Raw genomic sequence first — 20,658 nt, 5'->3', positions numbered from 1 at the left:
TGGATTTCCTTTGCATCAGGGGTTGTGTGTGATTCCGCGCTAAGGACCAAAGTACTGAGAAGACAAAAATTACGGCTGCCCCTACAGATTACTGCCACCTAAGTGGAGTACAGATATATGGATTAAAAAGCAGGTGTAGGTGTGGCGCTGTTCTGTGTAGATGAAAAAGTGCTAGTGTCTAATAAATTAGAAGTTAATTAAAGTGACAAGTGCTGAGTGGTTTAATGAAAAAAAAAACATGAAACATGTTGTGTTACACCCTCAGCTGGGTTACTCCTAAACCACATAGGGAACTGTTGTGCATATGGCGATGCAACTGTGAATGGGTAAAGTGACACGTGCTGAATATGACCTTAAGGATCCTATTAGAATCGATACTGGTGTGTTACACCCTCTGCTGGGTTAATCCTAGACTTGGCAAGGAACTTCTATGCATGAATATAATGCAGCTTGATGCGTATTAAAACTAATTTGAATAGCCCTTAGTATAAGTTAACATTCACCAATATCACAATGCATAAATTAAATTCATATTATATACACAAACTTGTGAAATAAATTCAAAGTGGTGACAAATAGTGCAAAATACAAAGTGACTTGTGCTCATACAAAAAAAGTGTCCAGTATGATCAAGAAGCAAAAAGCGCAAAAAGCACTGTCTGAAACACAACCCTCACCACCTCACAAAAAGCAAAAAGCACTGTCTGAAACACAACCCTCACCTCCTCACAAAAAGCAAAAAGTGCAAAAAGCACTGTCTGAAACACAACCCTCACCCCCTCACCCCCATACCTAACCAAACTCTTTCATTCTACTCTCCTGATGCCCACTAAAGGCATCTCACTGTTCTATAATTTGCTAAAAAAAAAATTGCCTTCCAACACTCACTCCCATTCCTCCATTGGGAACGAGATTTGGAGCAAAACTATTCCTCATACCAATGGAAAACAGCCATTCAATCTATCTACAAAGCTACAAAATGCACTTCATCGTGGGAACTAACCCAAAGTATATTACAGCTAACCCCAATCAGAATGTCCTCCTTTGCTCCCCATATATCTCCGATGTGTTGGAGGAACTGCGCAAACAAGGGCTCCTTATACCACATACTCTGGAACTGCCCACACCTGACCACGTTCTGGATAGAGGTGCATTCCTTGTATCCCCAGATCACCCCCTTCATCAAATCCCCTTCACACAAGCTAGTACTCTTAAAATTAACTTTATCGACACCATTCCTCACAAATTCCACAAAGTAGTAACCTATGTTCTATTACCTGCCTGACAAAATATCACTAAATGCTGGAAGATGCCCAATATTCCCCCAGTCTCCTATGTGTAATAAAACAGGTCCAGGAAATTTCCCTATTGACTGATAAAAGCACTGCTATCAAATTGATTTAGGCATGGGAACCTTGGTCATTGTGGTATGATTCTCATGTTGTAATCTAAATAGGATGTTGTTAACTCTTTAAGACATACGGTAAATAATACCCAACCCCCCCCCCAAGTTATTACTCGCTCTCCCCCTTTAATCACCATCCCTCACCCCCCCCTCCCCCAAGGCTCCGCATTCTCACTCAGCTTTAGAGTATCACTCAACTTTTAAAGGTAGTAACCCAGAAGGGGTTGTTTTGCTTATGTTGATGTTTAGATGTATGCTTATTTTAGAGGTTGATGCAAAACATTGTATGTATTAGTTATATATTCACGCTTCATGGCAACTTATTCAGCACTCACGGTTGTCAAATTCATTCTTAAGATAACATATTCTGATTATGTTATGTCGCCCCCCCATGAGGGACACGATATGTATATGCCTTACTACCATTGTATTGTAACACAAGCCTTCCCATTTGCTTTTTGCTTTTTTGTATCTGATTCTATTTTAAATTCCAATAAAAAATGTATTGAAATTAAAAATGACTTTAGCTTGGTCTCCCACCCATGAGCGAACCCCCCCTAACATGTTTCACTCAGTAGGGGCTTAATTGTGGAAGCCTCTACAATTATATCTGAAAAACATAAGCAAACCTAATGGAAAGACATATTAGTTAACAATTTACATTATATTACTAAAACATTTCAAATAACTGTTTCTGCTGTGCTATTTTTAAGCTTTAACCTTACCTATGACTTGCACGGTTGTATAGACTCCTCTCCTATACTGACATTGCTTTTTATGATTTCACATTACATTGTGAAGCTGCCGTAATTCAAATAGACCCCACCACATTTCCCGGCTGGAGGATGACCTCATCTATCACTTTCCTCCCCAGTCTTAATGCCCCTGCTGGCCCCTTTCTTTCATTGGATTTCAGTTCTTGTGGGGATTTAGAATCAAGTGTGGGCAAAAACTAGGGCAATCTGCATGCAAACGCATGCAGTGATGTTTTCATAAAGCTATGTACAACACCCTGCTGGCCCCACTCACCAAGGACTATCTGCATGACATAGAGAAGCACGGACACCTAATGTTAACAATACCGGGTCTAAAATGTGGTATGCAATGAAAACAATGACATTTTTTTTTTATTTATTAAAAAAATAAAAATAAATGTCATTGTCCTGTTGACGAAGGAAGAGGAAGGAACCAGGAAAGGTAAAATATAAGCACAATAAACTTTAGGCTTAAAGCGACACTAAAGATAATAATACAAAAAAATAACAAACATGTTATACTTACCTCCACTGTGTGGCTCGTTTTGCACACAGTGGCCCCGTTCCTCGTCTTCTGGGGTCCCTTGGCAGCTGTCATTGCTCCCCCTCCGCAAAAGCTTTCCACCTTCATACGAGTGAGCTCGCATTGTGGAAATCTCTTGCGGGCGTGCTCCCGTGACACAGCGGCGGCCATAGCCGCCGACTGTATCATTCGGCCCGCCCCCCGGCACACTGCATCATCGAATGTGATTGACAGCAGCGCCAGCCAATGGCTGCGCTGCTATCAATCCGTCCAACCTAGTGAATCAACGCCCAGGCTGGGAACCGAAGAGGATGACGGGGACAAGCATTGGACTTTCGAGGGGTGAGGTAAATAAAACGGGGGCTCGGGGGGGGGGGATGGTGCTGTCAGATGTTTTTCACCTTAATGCATAGGATGCATTAAGGTGAAAAAAACATTTACCTTTACAACCCCTTTAACTAAAAAGGATGTGTGAATTACAAAAATCAAAAATCAAAACTGAATAGCATACATAAATATAATATGAATAGTTTAAGAAGACACAGGTGGCTACCATGTTCTCTAATGAAAGTATAAAGACAATCCTAAAAAATGATTGATTTTATTGGTACCCCAGGACACATACAACATAACATAAAGTAGTGTGTAAATTGCATTCATATTTTTGCCACCCAAATGCATTATTTTAAATTTTTCTACATTGAACCTCATTTTCCATGTAGTTGCCCACCCCATTAATTTGTTCAGATCTTCTGGTTCCACATCCTATGGAGAAGTTATTGCCCTGCTTAGCTTAGTATTGTCCGCAAATATAGAGATTGCACTGCTTACCCCTTCCTCCAGGTCATTTATGAACAAATTAAACAGGATTGGTCCCAGCATAGAACCCTGTTGAGCATAAAAATTCGAAATGATTCTGCTTGTGTAATAACAGATACACCAATAAACCCGACTCATCTGTTAAGACTGGCTGTCTCCAATATCATCTGCTCCATTGTATTTGGAGAAAGATTTGACTACGAAGACAAGAAGTTCATGACCCTTTTGACATGTATTCAAGATTTTTTGATCCTGTTGACCTCCCGATCAGGCCAGGTAAATGTACTGTATAAATTGTAAAATTGTATGTGTATACACACCATGCTTATTTTACAGCAATGACATATTTTATAAATGCAGGAGAAACATAACAAAAGAAAAAACTTAGTAGTGTACCTTGATGTGGAAATTAAACCCAGGTTCCTAGTGCTGCCATGTCCTTAAGGGAGTTTTTAATTTACCTTTTGAAAAATCTAAACCCAAAAGCAACTGAAGCTTAGCAGTCCTTAGAATGTTGTGGCTGCATTCATTTTCCTCTTTCAGGCTAAGAACATTTCCATCAAATAGAGAAAAAAAACAGGTGATCTGGCCAGAAATGTAATGTCCTCATCACTTTTAGTGAGCTGAAAAGAAAGCATAAACATCCTTATCTTTCTTTTGTAAACTATTAATTACATCAATCCACCATGTAATGGAGGTGAACATGTTTGACATCCAGCCTATCTGGCAACTATGGCTCCTTCCATAGATAAAGTCAGAATGATATGGATGGAAAAATGTGTGTGGACAAATGGGAATAGGAAGTGGATGTTATCCACTGGTTAAATGAATATGTCCATGATTTCTGTCCAGCTTTAATAATGATGTCCCAATTCTTTGGTATTACTGCTTTAGCTCCATTCAGTAGGTAAAAAAAAAAAAAAAAAATGCTCCATCAATAGGGGAATGGCTTAGAGAGGAAGATATAATTGGAGGGATGGAGGAGTTACTGTCAATCCAAAATGAATGTAGGCCAAGATTTGATAAGATCTGGAGAGGCTGGAGAGAGTTTAACCACTTCCTGACCGCCGCATGTAGATATACGTCGGCAGAATGGCACGGACAGGCACATCAACGTACCTGTACGTGCCTGCCTAGACGTGGGTCGGGGGTCCGACCGGGACCCCCCCCCCCCGCTGCATGCGGCAGTCGGGTTCCCTCGGGGAGCGATCCGGGACGACGGCGCGGCTATTTGTTTATAGCCGCTCCGTCGCGATCGCTCCCCGGAGCTGAAGAACGGGGAGAGCCGTATGTAAACACGGCTTCCCCGTGCTTCACTATGGCGCTGCATCGATCTAGTGATTCCTTATATAGGGAGACTCGATCGATGACGTCATTCCTACAGCCACACCCCCCTACAGTTGTAAACACACACTAGGTGAACACTAAATCCTACAGCGCCCCCTGTGGTTAACTCCCAAACTGCAACTGTCATTTTCACAATAAAGAATGCAATTTAAATGCATTTTTTGCTGTGAAAATGACAATGGTCCCAAAAATGTGTCCGCCATAATGTCGCAGTCACGAAAAAAATCGCTGATCGCCACCATTAGTAGTAAAAAAATAAATAAAAATAAAAACGATCCCCTATTTTGTAAACACTATAAATTTTGCGCAAACCAATCGATAAACGCTTATTGCGATTTTTTTTTACCAAAAATAGGTAGAAGAATACGTATCGGCCTAAACTGAGGAAAAAATAAATTATATATGTTTTTGGGGGATATTTATTATAGCAAAAAGTAAAAAATATTGTTTTTTTTTCAAAATTGTCGCTCTATTTTTGTTTACAGCGCAAAAAATAAAAACCGCAGTGGTGATCAAATACCACCAAAAGAAAGCTCTATTTGTGGGGAAAAAAGGATGCCAATTTTGTTTGGGAGCCATGTCGCATGGCCGCGCAATCATCTGTTAAAGCGACGCAGTGCCGAATTGTAAAAACCCCTTGGGTCATTTAGCAGCATATTGGTCCGGTCCTTAAGTGGTTAAATGCATTAAATATAATATTATTCACCTTTAATCCTTTTTTTTTCTTTCCTCTTACAGGTTATTTTATAAGTGCACTTTAGAGAACACTGAACGTAGTACTTTAGATCCTAACACATATATATAATTTTTCCCCTCCCCCCTTTTTTTTTTCCTTCTTAGGCACAGGCCATGTTACACAGGTACTTTAGAGCATCTTGATTCTAGTAACTCTAGATCTTAAACACATAATATATAATTTCTCCCCTTCCCCCTCCTTTCCCCCCCCCTTTTTTTTCTCTTCTTCCTCTCCCCTATCCCATGCTCCCATGCCCCCCCCCCCCAGTGTCTGTGACCTCTCTAGCTGGAGAAATAGAATTTGGGGAGTTAAATCTCTAGATAAGTCAACAATAGGAGGATTAGACTATATAGTATATTAATGATTGAGACCTTTTTTTTATATAGGGAGTATATTGAGACTGTATATGTTTGTCTATGTATATGTATGTATGAGTGTTTACAGTATTTATATACTAATTGTATGAAATGTATTGTAATTGAAAAGACTAATAAAGAAAATTTGGAAAATAATGATGTCCCCAGCCGGGTGGCTACAGTGTAATCCATTGTAACGGTCACCACCGTTTACGACCTTCCATCACATCCACAGCAGCTCATCTGACACACAGACAAACCAGTAGGCCTCCCATTTCCCCAGAATCAAGACGAGACACGCAGCTCTGTACTTGTTTCAAATGAAGACAATTTTAATGGTTTCTTCTCAGCTTATATACAGTACACAGGTTACAGAAACAATCAAACTGTCCCCACCCACACATCACACCTTGGGGGGCTTCAATCACATTCTTTGAGCGAATTACTAAACATTCCTTCATTAACAGCATAACAAACAAAACCCCATCACACACTGAGTTCCCTAGGCAGACGTTCCGTCTCCGCATACAGCTTGACACCTATTCACACCTCTGAGCATCAATAGGTTTTAGACAGTGTAATCACACATAAACAGTATTTAGCATACATAATTAGAGGTCTGGGAGCAGACCTGGATTAACACATGTCCGTTACAACACCTTTACACAAGGACAATGAAATGTCTTCCAGGCCCTGACTCAATTAGCATGTCACCAGTCAGGGCTAATCATAGAATGAGTCACTATTGACTGGTTGGGCCAACATCTTGCAGTATCTCAAAATCCTGCAATACGAACTATCAGTGATGTCCCATCTCATGTAATACATGAATTATGATTCACTTGCCACCCCATGCCCAAAGGGCACAGGGTGAACTCAGACCCAAGAGTTATCAGTGACGCTGACACAGGAGTATCCCCCATACTCACAAAGTCTCTTGGTGTCCCGGGTCATTCCGTTACATCCATCTTAGCAACATTTCTGTGATTGGCCTGGAGCAGGAGGGAGGGGAGGAGTGTGTCTGCTCTCAGCTGTGCTGAGTTATTGATGATGTCACATGTCAATATTATGTGGTCTACCTGGTCCCTCCCTTTTGGCTTGTGTAGACTTCAGGTATGTAAGAATATGGATTATTTGCTGCCTTGTACATGGCTTTCGCTTTTCAATAGGACCCAGTATGAATTTTTAACCTTCAGTCTTATACACACACACAAAAGATATTTGAGGCCCAGAATTGACTGGAGAAAAATAAAAGAATATAGCAATAGGACAGCAATAGACAGAAAAATTCTGCTTATTTTGGTAAAGTTCAGTATGTTTACAATGTAAGGGAGATGTGTTGCTCAATATCTAACACCTCAATTAAAACGTTGTTTTAGCTTTTTAATCTGCTCCCAACCATAATGAGATATGTCCCTGGCCCCCATCTGAAGCTTTTTCCAATTTTTGAAAAACTTGAAGAATTTGTGAAAGAAATGGCAGAGTCTCACAAGAAGACATTGGATGGGAATTGCCCTCGAGACTTCATGGATTGTTTCCTCATAAAAATGGAAGAGGTGAGTGTGATTTTCAATTATTGGTCTAGAATATGGTCTCTTTTTTAATGCAAGGAATGCTTTAACAGTTTTTTTTCAGCTTTTACTGCGTGCCTTGTAGTTGTAGTACAAAAGTGCCAATCGATACCATATTGTAACGTCTATAAACAATATCTCTATTGTGAACAAGAAGCGGATGCGCTAGGAAAATTGAGCAATTAAGTAAATAAAAATAAAATGAAATACCCATTGTTCTAGATAATAATAATAATGAAAAATGACCAGCAATAATAAGTGAAAAATAAAAGTGAATGGTGGGATAATAAACAATATAACTGTGAAAATATTAATGTCCAACAAAAGTGCAAGACTCCTTGTGAGGGGAGATCATATTCAATAATGTGCAATGAACAGTCCAAACAGCAGTGAAGAAAATTTGCAAGATGTATCCACTATTCGGTGCAGACTTCCACCTCCACCAGAAGATTGAAAATAATCACTGGCTCTGAACAGGACGCTGTTGCGTTCTGTGTATTCCTGTGTATTCCTGTGTAACTGCTGCCACCCTGTGGCCATTTTCTTTACTGCAAAAGATGTTATGATATATCCATGCCTATTTTGACCTCTTTTTAGTTAAAGAGGTCAACAGCTTCTGGTAAGGTGCCATCCATGAGCACTTTTATTTGCGGTAATTATTTTCAATCTTCTGGTGGAGGTGGAAGTTTGCACCGAATAGTGGATACATCTTGCAAATTTTCTTCACTGCTGTTTGGACTGTTCATTGCACATTATTGTATATGATCTCCCCTCACAAGGAGTCTTGCACTTTTGTTGGACATTAATATTTTCACAGTTATATTGTTTATTATCCCACCATTCACTTTTATTTTTCACTTATTATTGCTGGTCATTTTTCATTATTATTATTATCTAGGACAATGGGTATTTCATTTTATTTTTATTTACTTAATTGCTCAATTTTCCTAGCGCATCTGCTTCTTGTTCACATAATCACGTTATTGCAGGATTTTCTTGCAGTCACTTGGATTGCAGCTCAGGTTATTCACTAGTTACACATATATTGATGTAATTTAAGTTTGGCGCGAGATCTTACCCCCCAATATCTCTATTGTACATTCTAGGGAAGTTTGTTGCAGTAAAATGTATTCCTGGTCAGTGTACTGATTGATTCATATTTTCTTGGAGTTATAGTAAAAGGTTCATGATTAGTCCAATGCCTCTGCCCTAATGGCAGCTATCCAAACTTCAATGAAGAGGTGAGAAGCTGGAGGGGGTTCTTTTCATTTGTATCCTCCACCAATAAGCAGATGAAAAACAAAAATCAGTATGAACCATGGTAGGAGCCTGGTTTATGATTAGTGGGGACCTACTTGTGTTATGGTAGCATTATGTCCCATTTGAAATGATATACTGTATAAAGATATTCCCGTGCCAACCAAGTCTAATAAGTGAAGTACTGCAGCAAGGCTGGTGGCGGGAGGCTGTACTACACAAGACACTTAAAGGGGACTGATGCCTAAGTAAATATACACACCAGCGGATCCTGAGACATCAGGAGCCACCAGGAGATTGAAAGATACACTCACACACTGTTACCTTACAGCGGTAAGGTAAGGGGACACCTATACCCTAAGTTGCACGGAGAATCCACCTACCAGTAGCACTCCATACCAGAGATTGACTACCAGCACCAGCACCTTCACCCTGATCACTGTGCACACACAGCCATCCATCCAGCTTGCACTTTATGGACATTATCTGCACTGTTTTGCTTTTAAATTCATTTTTATTTAATTTTATGGAATTTAAGTGTGAATTTATTTATGGGCACATATGTCACATGATGATGTCATTTTGAGGATTTTATGAGTTTTATTCTCACATTTATTTTTTGGTGAGCTTTTCACAGCATTTGGACACTTCACTAGTCCACCTTTTATACTGTCGCAGCTGATTTTATATATTGTCATTATTTATTGACCACCCACCTATTGCTTTTTAAGCGTACCTGTCACGCCAGCAAATTTTGCACTTTATCACCAATTTATGTACAGCGCAGAACTACTTCTACATTTATACTTATGTCCCATTTGTTTACTAAAATGACTTTGAAAATATTTTTCAGGAAAAGAACAACCCAAAAACAGAATTTCATAGAGATAATTTGATAGGAACAGTTGTTGACCTGTTCTTTGCTGGGACTGAGACTACAAGTGTAACTCTGAGATATGCCTTATTGATACTTCTCAAATACCCTGAGATACAAGGTAATGACAACTTGTTAAATTAAACCATGAAACCCCTCACACTAATCTATTTGATCAATGTAAATATAAAAAGGCTGCAGCACACTTTACCAACTTTCTTCAAATCACAAATATTACTAATGCCATGCTCAAAAGTGATTTCAAAATTGTGAATTTAAATCAAAATAACTATGCTTCAAATAAGTGTGCAGATACTTACTTGAAAAAAATACATGTTACTAATATCAATTGATAAGTGTTAAAGAAACAAGTTCATTATAATATTTTTGTAGTCTATATAATAATAGTTCATACCCAGTGGATATGATAAGGAGTCCCAATGAAAACCAAGAGAAACTAATCTTCAAATGAAACTCCACTGTGAAATCTAGAGATGGTCTTGGGCATGTTTGGGATCCTAGTCCTAACCCACCTGCCAGACCCCGCCAAGAAGCCGATACTGCACACCGCTAATCACAACCAGTGAGGCATTTCCGGGCCAGCAGATGCACAGACTTGGAAATGTCTCACTGCCTGTGATTAGCCACTTGCAGTGTTGGCTTCCTGGCGGGATCAGGCAGGTTGGTTGGAATTTGGATCCCGAACATGCCCGAACCCATCTCTAGTGAAATCTAGTGAAATATTTCCACCACCTTAAAAAAAAAATGGCCACTCACCTTAAAGTAGAGACCCTTAAGAAATAAAGGTCAGTGAAGGCTCGTACACAAGATAGGCTAAACCGATGAAAACGGTCTGAAGGACCGTTTTCATCGGTCCAAACCGATCGTGTGTGGGCGCCATAGGTTATTTAACCTTCGGTTAAAAAAAAGTAAACTTCCGTTAAAATGTAACCGATGTATTGCTAACCGATAGGTCAAAAACGATCGTTAGTATGCAAAACCATCGGTTAAAAATCCACGCATGCTCAGAATCAAGTCGACGCATGCTTGGAAGCATTGAACTTCGTTTTTTTCAGCACGTCGTTGTGTTTTACGTCACCGCGTTCTGACACGATCGTTTTTTTAACCGATGGTGTGTAGGCGCGACGGACCATCAGTCAGCTTCATCGGTTAACCTAGGACAACTGTCCTTCAGACCGTTTTCATTGGATGGACTGATCGTGTGTACGAGGCTTGAGAGTGAATTTCCCTTTAATAAGGGATTCTTATAACCTCTTAGCTGATGATAGTAAAATCAACCGTATCTAGGGAAAAATTATCCAACACCTAGGTACAGAATTCCCACTCACCGTCAATAATAAATTATTAAAAATGAAAGGTCATGACACACGTTCCTACCAGTAAAAAAAATTGCCTTGTCTAGATTGAAAATTTTCACTTGGCAGAAAGCATAACCTGCCTAATGAGTAAGGGCCTGTGTTGCTTTGCTAGTTTCAGAAGAGATATACTTTCCTATACAAGTCTATGGGAATTCAAAATCCACTTGAAGCAGGTCAAATCTAGATCAACTGCAGGTCAATTGCACCTGTCAATGAATTCTGAGGCCATTGACACAAAATACAGATCTTAATTCAGTTTTTCATCCAGACATTTCTGGACTGCACCAGTCCACATCACTCCCTGTAGACACCCATGTGGCTGCTATGGGACCAAAAGGTGGTAGGGGGCACCAATGAGGGGATTGTTTGATGGGGGTCTCATTAATATTTTGCTGTGGTTCCCCAATTAATTCTATTTACAACTAGACATGTGCACACTGGAATATTTTGTTTCGTAATTTCGTTTTCGTCAGAAAAATACATTTATTTAGTTACTCCCGAAAATCGTTTTGATTTATTTCGTTTTTCGTTGGGAATAGCTTTCGTCCGAAAATCCAGATATACTTGGTTTCAGTGTCGAATGGTCAAAGATTATTCGACGGAACATCGAAATTTTACGCTGAATCGTACATTTCCGGTCGAATATTCCGCCTACAAAAATTCTAATGTTGTATGACTAGAATTCTGTGTATATAATGTTGAATCTATTCTATAATTTTGAATCTATAATCTCTCTAATGTGGATGTCGAATCTATTCTCTCTATACTGTTGAATCTATTCTCTATAATGGCGAATGTCGAATCTATTTTCTCTAAAATTTATGCTCTGTAATGTCAAATCTATTAGTTCTATAATGTCGAATCTTTTCTAAAATGTCGAATCTTTTGTATAATGTTGAATCTTTTCTCTATAATGTCGAATCTTTTCTCTATGTCGAATCTTTTCTCTATAATGTCGAATCTTTTCTTTTCTCTAAAATGTCGAATCTTTTCTCCATAATGTCAAAAAGTACCGTATGTGTGTAGTAGAATATCAGGTTCGATAGACAGATTGCTATTCAGTCAGCGTCATGTCGAATCTCCTATTTATATCGAATTGCTATATTCGTAACGAAAACGAAAAAAAGCATTTTTTTATTACGGATCTCTAGGTTTTCGTTTTGTGCGCTTTCGTTATCGTTTGTTAAAACAATAACGAAAATACCTGAATTGCGGACGAAAATGCATTCGGACGAAAACGAATGCACATGTCTATTTACAACCCTGTTGATTTTTGATGTTTTTCAGCAGTGAGAAGAACTTACACAGCTATGGAGCTGTACGTGCTTGTGCAGCAAAGAATTAATTAGAAATCTAATTTGGGTAAACTGAAAAAAAATTCTGGCTTTAGCACAACTGCTCTGTTTACTGTATAGCATATGTAGCTCACTGAATACTTTCACTCTTTACTTGGAATTGCTCTTTTATTAGAAAGTGATTCTTTATTTTTTCGGCGCCTGATTCATAGAATCAGATACGCCTCAATGATGCCTAGATACGAGCGGCGTAAGTCTCCTACGCCGTCGTATCTTAGGGTGCAATGTTTATGCTGACCGCTAGGGGTGCTTCCCTAGACTAATATGCAAATTAGGTATATACGCCGATTCAGAAACCTACGTCCGCCCAGTGCATTTTTTTATGTCGTTTACGTAAGGCTTTTTCCGGCGTAAAGTTACCCCTGCTGTATGAGGCGTAGCCAATGTTAAGTATGGACGTCGGGCCAGCGTCAAATTTTGCGTTGTTTACGTCGTTTGTGTAAGTCGTTTGCGAATAGGGCTTTGCGTAAGTTACGTTCACGTCGAAAGCATTGACTATTTGTGGCGTAATTACGAGCATGCACACTGGGATACGTTCACGGACGGCGCATGCGCCGTTCGTTAGAAACGTAATTTACGTGGGGTCACACTTAATTTACATAAAACACGCCCACATCTTCCATATTTGAATTAGGCAGGCTTACGCCGGCCCTTATACGCTACGCCGCCGTAACTTCGGGCGCATAATCTTTCTGAATACCATACTCGCCTCTCAAAGTTACAGCGGCGTAGCGTATGGGAGATACGCTACGCCTGCCTAAAGATACACAATTGTATCTGAATCTGGGCCATTGTGTTTTTTTCAAACTTGTCACACTTCTTTTGTTTATAGCGCAATAAATAAAAACCGCAGAGGTGATCAAATACCACCAAAAGAAAACTCTATTTGTGGGGGGGGGGGGGGATAAAATTTGGGTACAATGTTGCATGACCGCACAATTGTCATTCAAAGTGTGACAGCGCTGAAAGTTGAAAAATGGCTTGGGCAGGAAGGGGGTTCAAGTGCCCTGTATTAAGTGGTTAAAAGAAACACTTCCTATACAAGTGTCTAAAAAATTCTGTTCCAGCATGGGAAGAACATTTTACAATTTTAAAACACTCTACAACTCTACTGTGTGATATCACCCTTAGGGGATCATTCATGTTAGTAGGTTTTGCTCCATTTTTTAGTATGTGGCAAAACAAATTATTCCCAATGTAATATCAGTAATCTAACATAAATTAATAACTATGGTTTGATAACGTAATATTTTTTCACACTTTTCTTTCTGTGTTCTCCAGAGAGGATCCATAAAGAGATTGACAGTGTTATAGGCAGTGATCGCTGTCCATCAATGGAGGACAGAAGTAAGATGCCATATACAGATGCCGTTATTCATGAAATCCAGAGATTTGCTGATATTGTACCAACAGGAGTGCAACATGCTGCCAGCAAGGACACCACATTTAGAGGATATCACATTCCAAAGGTGCTCTTCTCAGAATTGCAGGATGGTCTGAGATGTTTCTGTGTTATGTATCTATCTATCTATCTATCTATCTATCTATCTATGAAATATGTAATTTGATCAGGCCTAAGTCTGGTAGTAGATGGACAGGTATATCCCTTCAGAAAAAAAACGGTCAGGAAGTATAATATTTTTATACCCTTACATGAATGAGGCTGTTCAAAGTCTTTAGAGAAAGTTGGGTGTACAAGCAAGGTTCAACTACCCTGAGGGGCAAGAAGTCTTGACAAGTTATGCACAAGCACCATAGACCTGTATGGTCAGCGCCTGCACTCCAGCAGGATTTTGTAAAGAAGAGGGGACATGGAGGAAATAAGCAAAGCTGCCAGACTCTGCTTATGTTGAAAATCTTGCATTTGAGAAGTTTGCCCAATTAAGAACTCATGCCAGAATTAGCCAATCTACTATGAAGATAAATGGAGCAACCCAGATTTGCTCTTCACCCAAACTCATTAACTCATTACAGTTGAACACCAGGAATTCAGCCACTTTGTAATGTGTGCATGCATACAATGTGTTAAGTCAAACAAGGTGCATGATACATTCTAGACTTCTCTCTATTAGTTACATCTGACAAGTTTATAGCACTCCCAGAGGATACACTTGGGACTGTGAGAGGAGAGAAGCGCACACAGCAGTTATGCCCATCCCTCCACTCTGCTGCCATAGAAGCCTTTGTATTTTGCAAATGAGTTTGCATAATACAAAGGCTTCTGTTATTGGGCAGGAGGAGGGGAGGGGTGGACGTAACATCTGGATTGAGTCTACAGTGCATCTAGCATTGGAGTTTCAGACGCTAACTTTCTGGAGTACAATAAACCTGTCAAATGTACTGTAAATTAAAGAGATAAGTGCAGGAGGTGGCAGGCACCTCGCTGGACTTAATTCATGGTATGCCTGCAGTTCATACAATACAGTATAGTAGAATTTTTGGAGTCTAGATTTTCAGCTACAAAATTGACTTCTGACACTGGAAGAAAGTGATCCTCACCCTTTGTGTGATCCTCATCCTTCATCCTTATGAAGCTAGCATCCTATCTTAAAGGGCAACGTTAAAGTATATCTAAAGTCTTTATTTCTCATTTTGGATTGAGTGTACAAGGTTTAGAACTTCTGAAAGTTTCCTTTTGTAATTGCTGTCTGGGTCTTCACTCGATTTATACTGATGTCCACTGTAACTAGGACTGAAATCCAGTTCTCTCAACAATTGCAAGTGGAGACAACAATTTCAACCAATACCTTCAACAGGCATGCTGCTCATGTTCAGCTTGGGGCACTTAGCTCAACATTTGATATGGGTTTCCTAGATTTAGTGCTCAACTCCAATATATCCTTAATATATGCCCAACTACTGCATAAAGTTTCCGGGGATCCACTACTCAAGTGCAGGGTCAGATAGAAAGAAGGTTTAGGGGAGCTTTCCTGAGAGCTCCTAAGTTCCTGAGAACTTTGAATAGACGTTCTTCAAAAACTTAAATTAGTTTCATTATCTCCCTCTCATAGGTTGACACAATTTTTCCATTTTCCATCTGGCCTATAAAAACCTAGCTTTCTAATATGCTATTGGTCGTAGATAGTACCCACAGAGTATTAAGTGTGGGCCTTCTCAACGCAACCAGATACCGCCTCCTATGGAGGTGTCTGAAATTAGTACCATACTGAGATGCAGTAATCCGGAAAGTTAACAAGTATATTGTATTTCCATTTGTAACCACCCACTTCCTTATATATTTAGTTGCTTGGCTATCCCCGACCTTGAGGCTTCCACATTGATGCTTTGCATTGCAAATGTCATTATTTGCTTAAAGTAGACATATTTTTCAAAAAACACAGTCACTTCCATCGCTAATAGGTCTTCCAAGGTGTAACATAACACATATCAGATAAAATGGTGGTGTAAAAGGTATATAAGGTATCCCAAGTTCCCAGGGATTTGTCTCTGTCCTTTTCTGAATATTGGTACCAAATTGGCTTTTCTCCAATCAGCTGGTAGCAATACTGTCAGTACGCTGTCCACAAAGATTAGAAACAATGGGCCTGATCCACAAAAACTGTCCGTAACTTAACTTTTGCCATTTAAGTTACACTGCCGCAAAATCTCTACCTAAGTGCCTGATCCACAAAGCACTTACCTAGAAATTTTCAGCGGTGTAACTTAAATCCGTCCGGCGCAAGGCGTGCCTAATCTAATGGGGCGAGTCCCATTTAAATTAGGCGCGCTCCCGCGCCGGACGTACTGCGCATGCTCCCGACGTTATTTTCCCGACGTGCTTTGCGCAGATTTACGTTGCGCCGGGTTTTGAGAATCGCGACGGACGTTAAAAAAAAAAAGAGTTGCGGCGGGAAAAAAAAAATGTAAAAAAAAAAATGACAGCGACGCGGGATAGAAGGGTATACTTTTACAAGGCGTAAACAGTTTACACTTTGTAAAAGCAGCCCTAATTTTGCGACGGCAAACTAATACTTACGGAGAAAAAACGAAGCGAAAAAGCTTTGTGGATCTCCGTAAGTGCTAATTTGCATACCCGACGCTGGATTTCGACGAGAAATGCCCCCAGCGGCGGATGCGGTCCCTTACACATGTCGGATCTTCTGCCTATCTATGAGAAACTGATTCTGTGGATCAGTTCCATAGATAGAAACAGGGATATGACGGCGTATCAGTAGATACGCCGGCGTATCCCTTTTGTGGATCAGGCCCAATGGTCTGGTTATAACATGACTGAGTTCTCTGAGGACTCTTGGGTGTAAGCCATCTGGTCCTGGTGAGAGGCCTACCTGAGGCCTATCCAGGAGCAGTAGAAGCAGCGTATGGTTGGGACTGCAGGATTGGAGTCCAACCGATTTGAGAAGGTTCAGCCGGACAGGGAACCACTTGTGGTCAGAGGTAAAAGGGAAGCAGTCGCCACTAAGGGACCATCCACCCTTTTACTGGAGACTACTGTAAGTAAGCTTGAGCAACTACCAGAGCAGTTCCCTCCTCCTCCTCCCCTGGCCGCCGGGCTAATAGGAGAGAGGAGCAGGGCCTCGCGCATGAGCAGTAGGGTTCCCGGCATGAAGCCGAAAGGCTACACTGCCGGGTTCCCTTACCTGCAATGGCAACGGCAGCACCCGACAGCTGATGGGAAACATCAGCTGCGGTGCCGACATCGAGGGACACCATAACAGGTAAGTCTCCATTTATTAAAAGCCAGCAGTTGCAGTATGTGTAGCTGCTGGCTTTTAATTTTTGTTTTTTCCCCGGAACACTCATTTAAGGATGTTGTCTGTCGTAGTTATTGTATGATGATACAGTTCTTCGTGGTTTTTCTCTTGTGGAATCCTGAAAATCCCCTTTTATGTGGGAGTCCCAACCCTAGGTTGGTAAGGAGCCTTTATGTCCATCACGATAGCTGGGAGGAGCCAAGAGATAATAGCAGCAAGTGAAACCAGAAGAAATGAAACTGCTATTTCCACCAAAGATATGGTCAATAGACTGAGGGCAAATTGTGGTTGCTGTAACTCTCCTGCTGGTGCTAGGGACCAGGCCCCTTGTTCTGTACTTTTACGGAAACCTTTGTGCTCTGCACTATTGAGACCTTATACAATATTCTTTACTGTGAGAGAGAATCTGAAGATATACCTGTTAAACAACTTCTAAAATAAATGTTCTTTTCTTTAGGTGAGTGTTCTGGACTGATATTTAATTCTTTCTAATAAATTGAGTGTAGTCAATAGCTTGGGAAAAAGAGAGATTTAACAAACAACTTGGGTCAGGAGTGAGCGGAGGTTTTGTAATGAAGAATCCACTAGGGACACTGGCCAGGAAGACTCCCTGGGCACATACTTTCATTATCAGTGTTGGATAGGGTCCTCCTGTTGGCTAACTCTAGAACCACTGAGTAGAAAAGTTCTGAGACAAAGGTTATTTGGGACTCCTGATCAGGCCTAGGACTGTTGTAATGTGGAACCTGCCATGCTGTATCCTGGCCTAGGCCAACAAGGCCCAGGCCTAGGGCAGCACTTTGCAGGGGGGCAGCACAAAAAGAGTCCCCGCCGGCTTGCGCTACACTGTTAGCGTAGCGCCAGTCTGATGGGGTGGACTGGGCTGAGAGGCAAATTAGTCTAGCTCCCCCTTAAAACGGCCGCACTGTTTCCGGTATGCGGGAGGCCGGCATTCCACAACTGTGGGGGGGGCGCTGCTTCTAATTTTGACTGTCCTATCATCCTCACCCACAAACCTTCCTTACTGTGCTATATGTTTAATGCTGCACCATTGGCATGGTTATATCTTCTTAGTCCTCTCAATAAAATTACCAGAAATTTGTGCTTAAAGTAGAACTATAGGCAACACTTTTTGGAGGGAGGGTTATAGCCCCTGTCAGTTTATTTTTTACCATCCCTGTCCCATTGCAGAGATTTCCCTTCACTTCCTGCCCCATAGCCAAACAGGAAGTGAGAGGAAATCTATGCAAATTAAGGGAATCCATTGCCTCAGGCTCTAATGCCCTGTACACACAACCGTTTTTCTCGGCAGAAAAAAAAAACAAAGTTTTTCCAAACAGGATTCCCCTCAAGCCTGCCTTGCATACACATGTTCAGGTCAAATACCGCCCGTCCAAAGCACGGTGACGTACACCACGTACAACGGGACTATAAAGGGGAAGTTCCATTCAAACGGCGCCACCCTTTGGGCTGCTATTGCTGATCCTCGTGTTAGTAAAAGTTTGAGAGACAATTCGCGCTTTTAAGTCCGTTACAGCAAGTTGAATGTGCTATCACCATTACGAACGCTAGTTTTTCCAGAACGAGCGCTCCCGTCTCATACTTGATTCTGAGCTATGTGCATTTTTTTCCCCTCGGAAAAGCATATACATGACCAGTTTTCCCGACGGGAAAAAGTCTGCAGGGAATCCCGGCAGGAAAAAAGAAAACATGTTCTCTTTTTTTTCCCGCAGTTTTCCTGTCGGGAAAACTACGATGGAGCATACAGACGGCCGGGATTCCCGGCCAAAAGCTCTCATAGAAGTTTTAATGCCGGGAAAACTGGTCGTGTGTATGAGGCATCAGAACAAATACCCCCGCTCGAAAATTTCAGGACGGGTCTTAAACAGAACAGGGTGTGGCCTTGACAGGAAGGGGTGGGTCATATTTAAAGGGTCACTAAAGGAATTTTTTTTTGCCTAAAATGAATGTCTGCAAGGTAGACAGATAGAATAGTGTAATGATTCTGTTAAAAAACTAGTAAATACCTATTAAATTCCTTCATCTATATCACCTCCGGCATTTTAGTTTCTGTTCTCTGATTCACTTCCTGGTTTGCATCGTTTGTTCATGTAAGAACTACATTTCCCAGTATGAATTGCGGCACGCCCAGTAATTCACACCTCCTTGAAGTCTCTAACACGTAGAGAGCGTCCTGCCGCACAGATGTAGTACCCAGGAGGGGGCGAGCACGTTACTGACCACCGCAGTAAAGCCTCCCTTCACGGTGGTCAGTAAAATCAGACAAGCAGGAAGTGAACATAACAGAGAAGAAATAGAGCAACTTCTGAGCAAAAACGAACAATGAGGAAGTGAAAAGAGGAATGTCTGCAGGTAAAGGATGCTTATTATGAAAAAAAATGTTTTCCTTTACAACCCCTTTAAACTAGGGGGTGCAGTTTAGTCAGGCTTAGGGCAGCAAAAAACCTAAATACACTACTGGGAACTTGAGTATGTATGAAGAGTTCACTGACCCTGCAAAGCTGTACCAAGAGCTGCAGTCTTCATTCCTTCTAGGCTTTAACATGCTTTCTTCTTTTTACTACTTTAGTATTTTTTTTGCAATTCTTTAACGCTACCTTCTTTTTTTGCCTGCATCTCCAATTAACCAATTTAATTCTTTAATCTTAGGGAACTATGGTGTTTCCAGTCCTAACCTCGGTCTTGAAGGACCCCAAACAGTTCAAAAACCCTGACAAATTTGACCCTGGACATTTCCTCAATGAGAATGGCACCTTTAAGAAGAGTGATGCCTTTATGCCATTTTCAGCAGGTACCATCTTGTAGTTAATTACAAGTATAGCTAATATTTTTTGGATAGACGGTGGGTTCTTATTTAAACCATGGTTGTGTTCTAGAACATAGGCTAAATTTACAAAGTTAATACATCAGGATAAGGACCTTTATTTTCAAAAAGTGACAGTTGTGTTTTCTCTCTTCTTTCCCAGGAAAACGTATGTGTATGGGGGAGGGTCTGGCTCGCATGGAACTCTTCCTCTTTTTTACAACCATTTTGCAAAGATTTACTCTGAAACCCACCGTGGACAGAAAATACATAGAAATTACACCCGAGCCCAACAGCAATGCTTCTAGACCTAGTGACTATGAGATGTTGGTTGTACCTCGCTAAAAGACCATTGTATGCTCTGATGTTATTGGATGTCTTGTTCAATTTTTAACAGGCACCTATCAAATTACAGTTGCTAAATAATAATCCAATTTTTTCGGCACTTTTTTTGTTCTCTCTCTTATGTTCTATAAACAAAAGGTATTTGAGCATTGAGAAATAGCACCGGCTGGGGTCCTGAACTTATTTCAAACCAGGGATATCATTTGGCTGAAATGTGTCTGTTCACCCCATGATTGTGTGATATATCACTCAGCAAATATTATTGTAGGCTCTGCTAGGCCCAGGGGGGTTGCTAGTTGCATGGCTCTGAGTGGAAAGAGTGTCTCTCATGGAACAGCACTGAGCTGGCATTGACAGTTCTATCCTTCCTCCGCCCTCTCTCGCACAGGATGAGAGAGGA

General features: G+C 40.8%; 1 protein-coding gene across 1 annotated transcript in view; it reads left to right on the top strand.

Annotated features, from left to right (window-relative positions):
* Window positions 1-20,358, top strand: part of LOC120913346 (cytochrome P450 2H2-like) — a 46,819-nt gene extending 26,461 nt beyond the window's left edge. Inside the window, exons 4-9 of the mRNA XM_040323219.1 lie at window positions 3,618-3,778; window positions 7,321-7,497; window positions 9,623-9,764; window positions 13,659-13,846; window positions 19,760-19,901; window positions 20,077-20,358. Coding sequence (XP_040179153.1) covers window positions 3,618-3,778; window positions 7,321-7,497; window positions 9,623-9,764; window positions 13,659-13,846; window positions 19,760-19,901; window positions 20,077-20,258 — 992 coding nt within the window. The 3' untranslated portion in view covers window positions 20,259-20,358. The remainder of the gene's footprint in view (window positions 1-3,617; window positions 3,779-7,320; window positions 7,498-9,622; window positions 9,765-13,658; window positions 13,847-19,759; window positions 19,902-20,076) is intronic.
* The last annotated feature ends 300 nt before the right edge of the window (window positions 20,359-20,658 follow it).

The sequence above is a fragment of the Rana temporaria genome, chromosome 9, assembly GCF_905171775.1.
Source record: "Rana temporaria chromosome 9, aRanTem1.1, whole genome shotgun sequence".
Classification (NCBI taxonomy): domain Eukaryota; kingdom Metazoa; phylum Chordata; class Amphibia; order Anura; family Ranidae; genus Rana; species Rana temporaria.
Note: the sequence above shows the minus strand (reverse complement) of the source record. Positions and strands in the feature narration are given on the sequence as shown.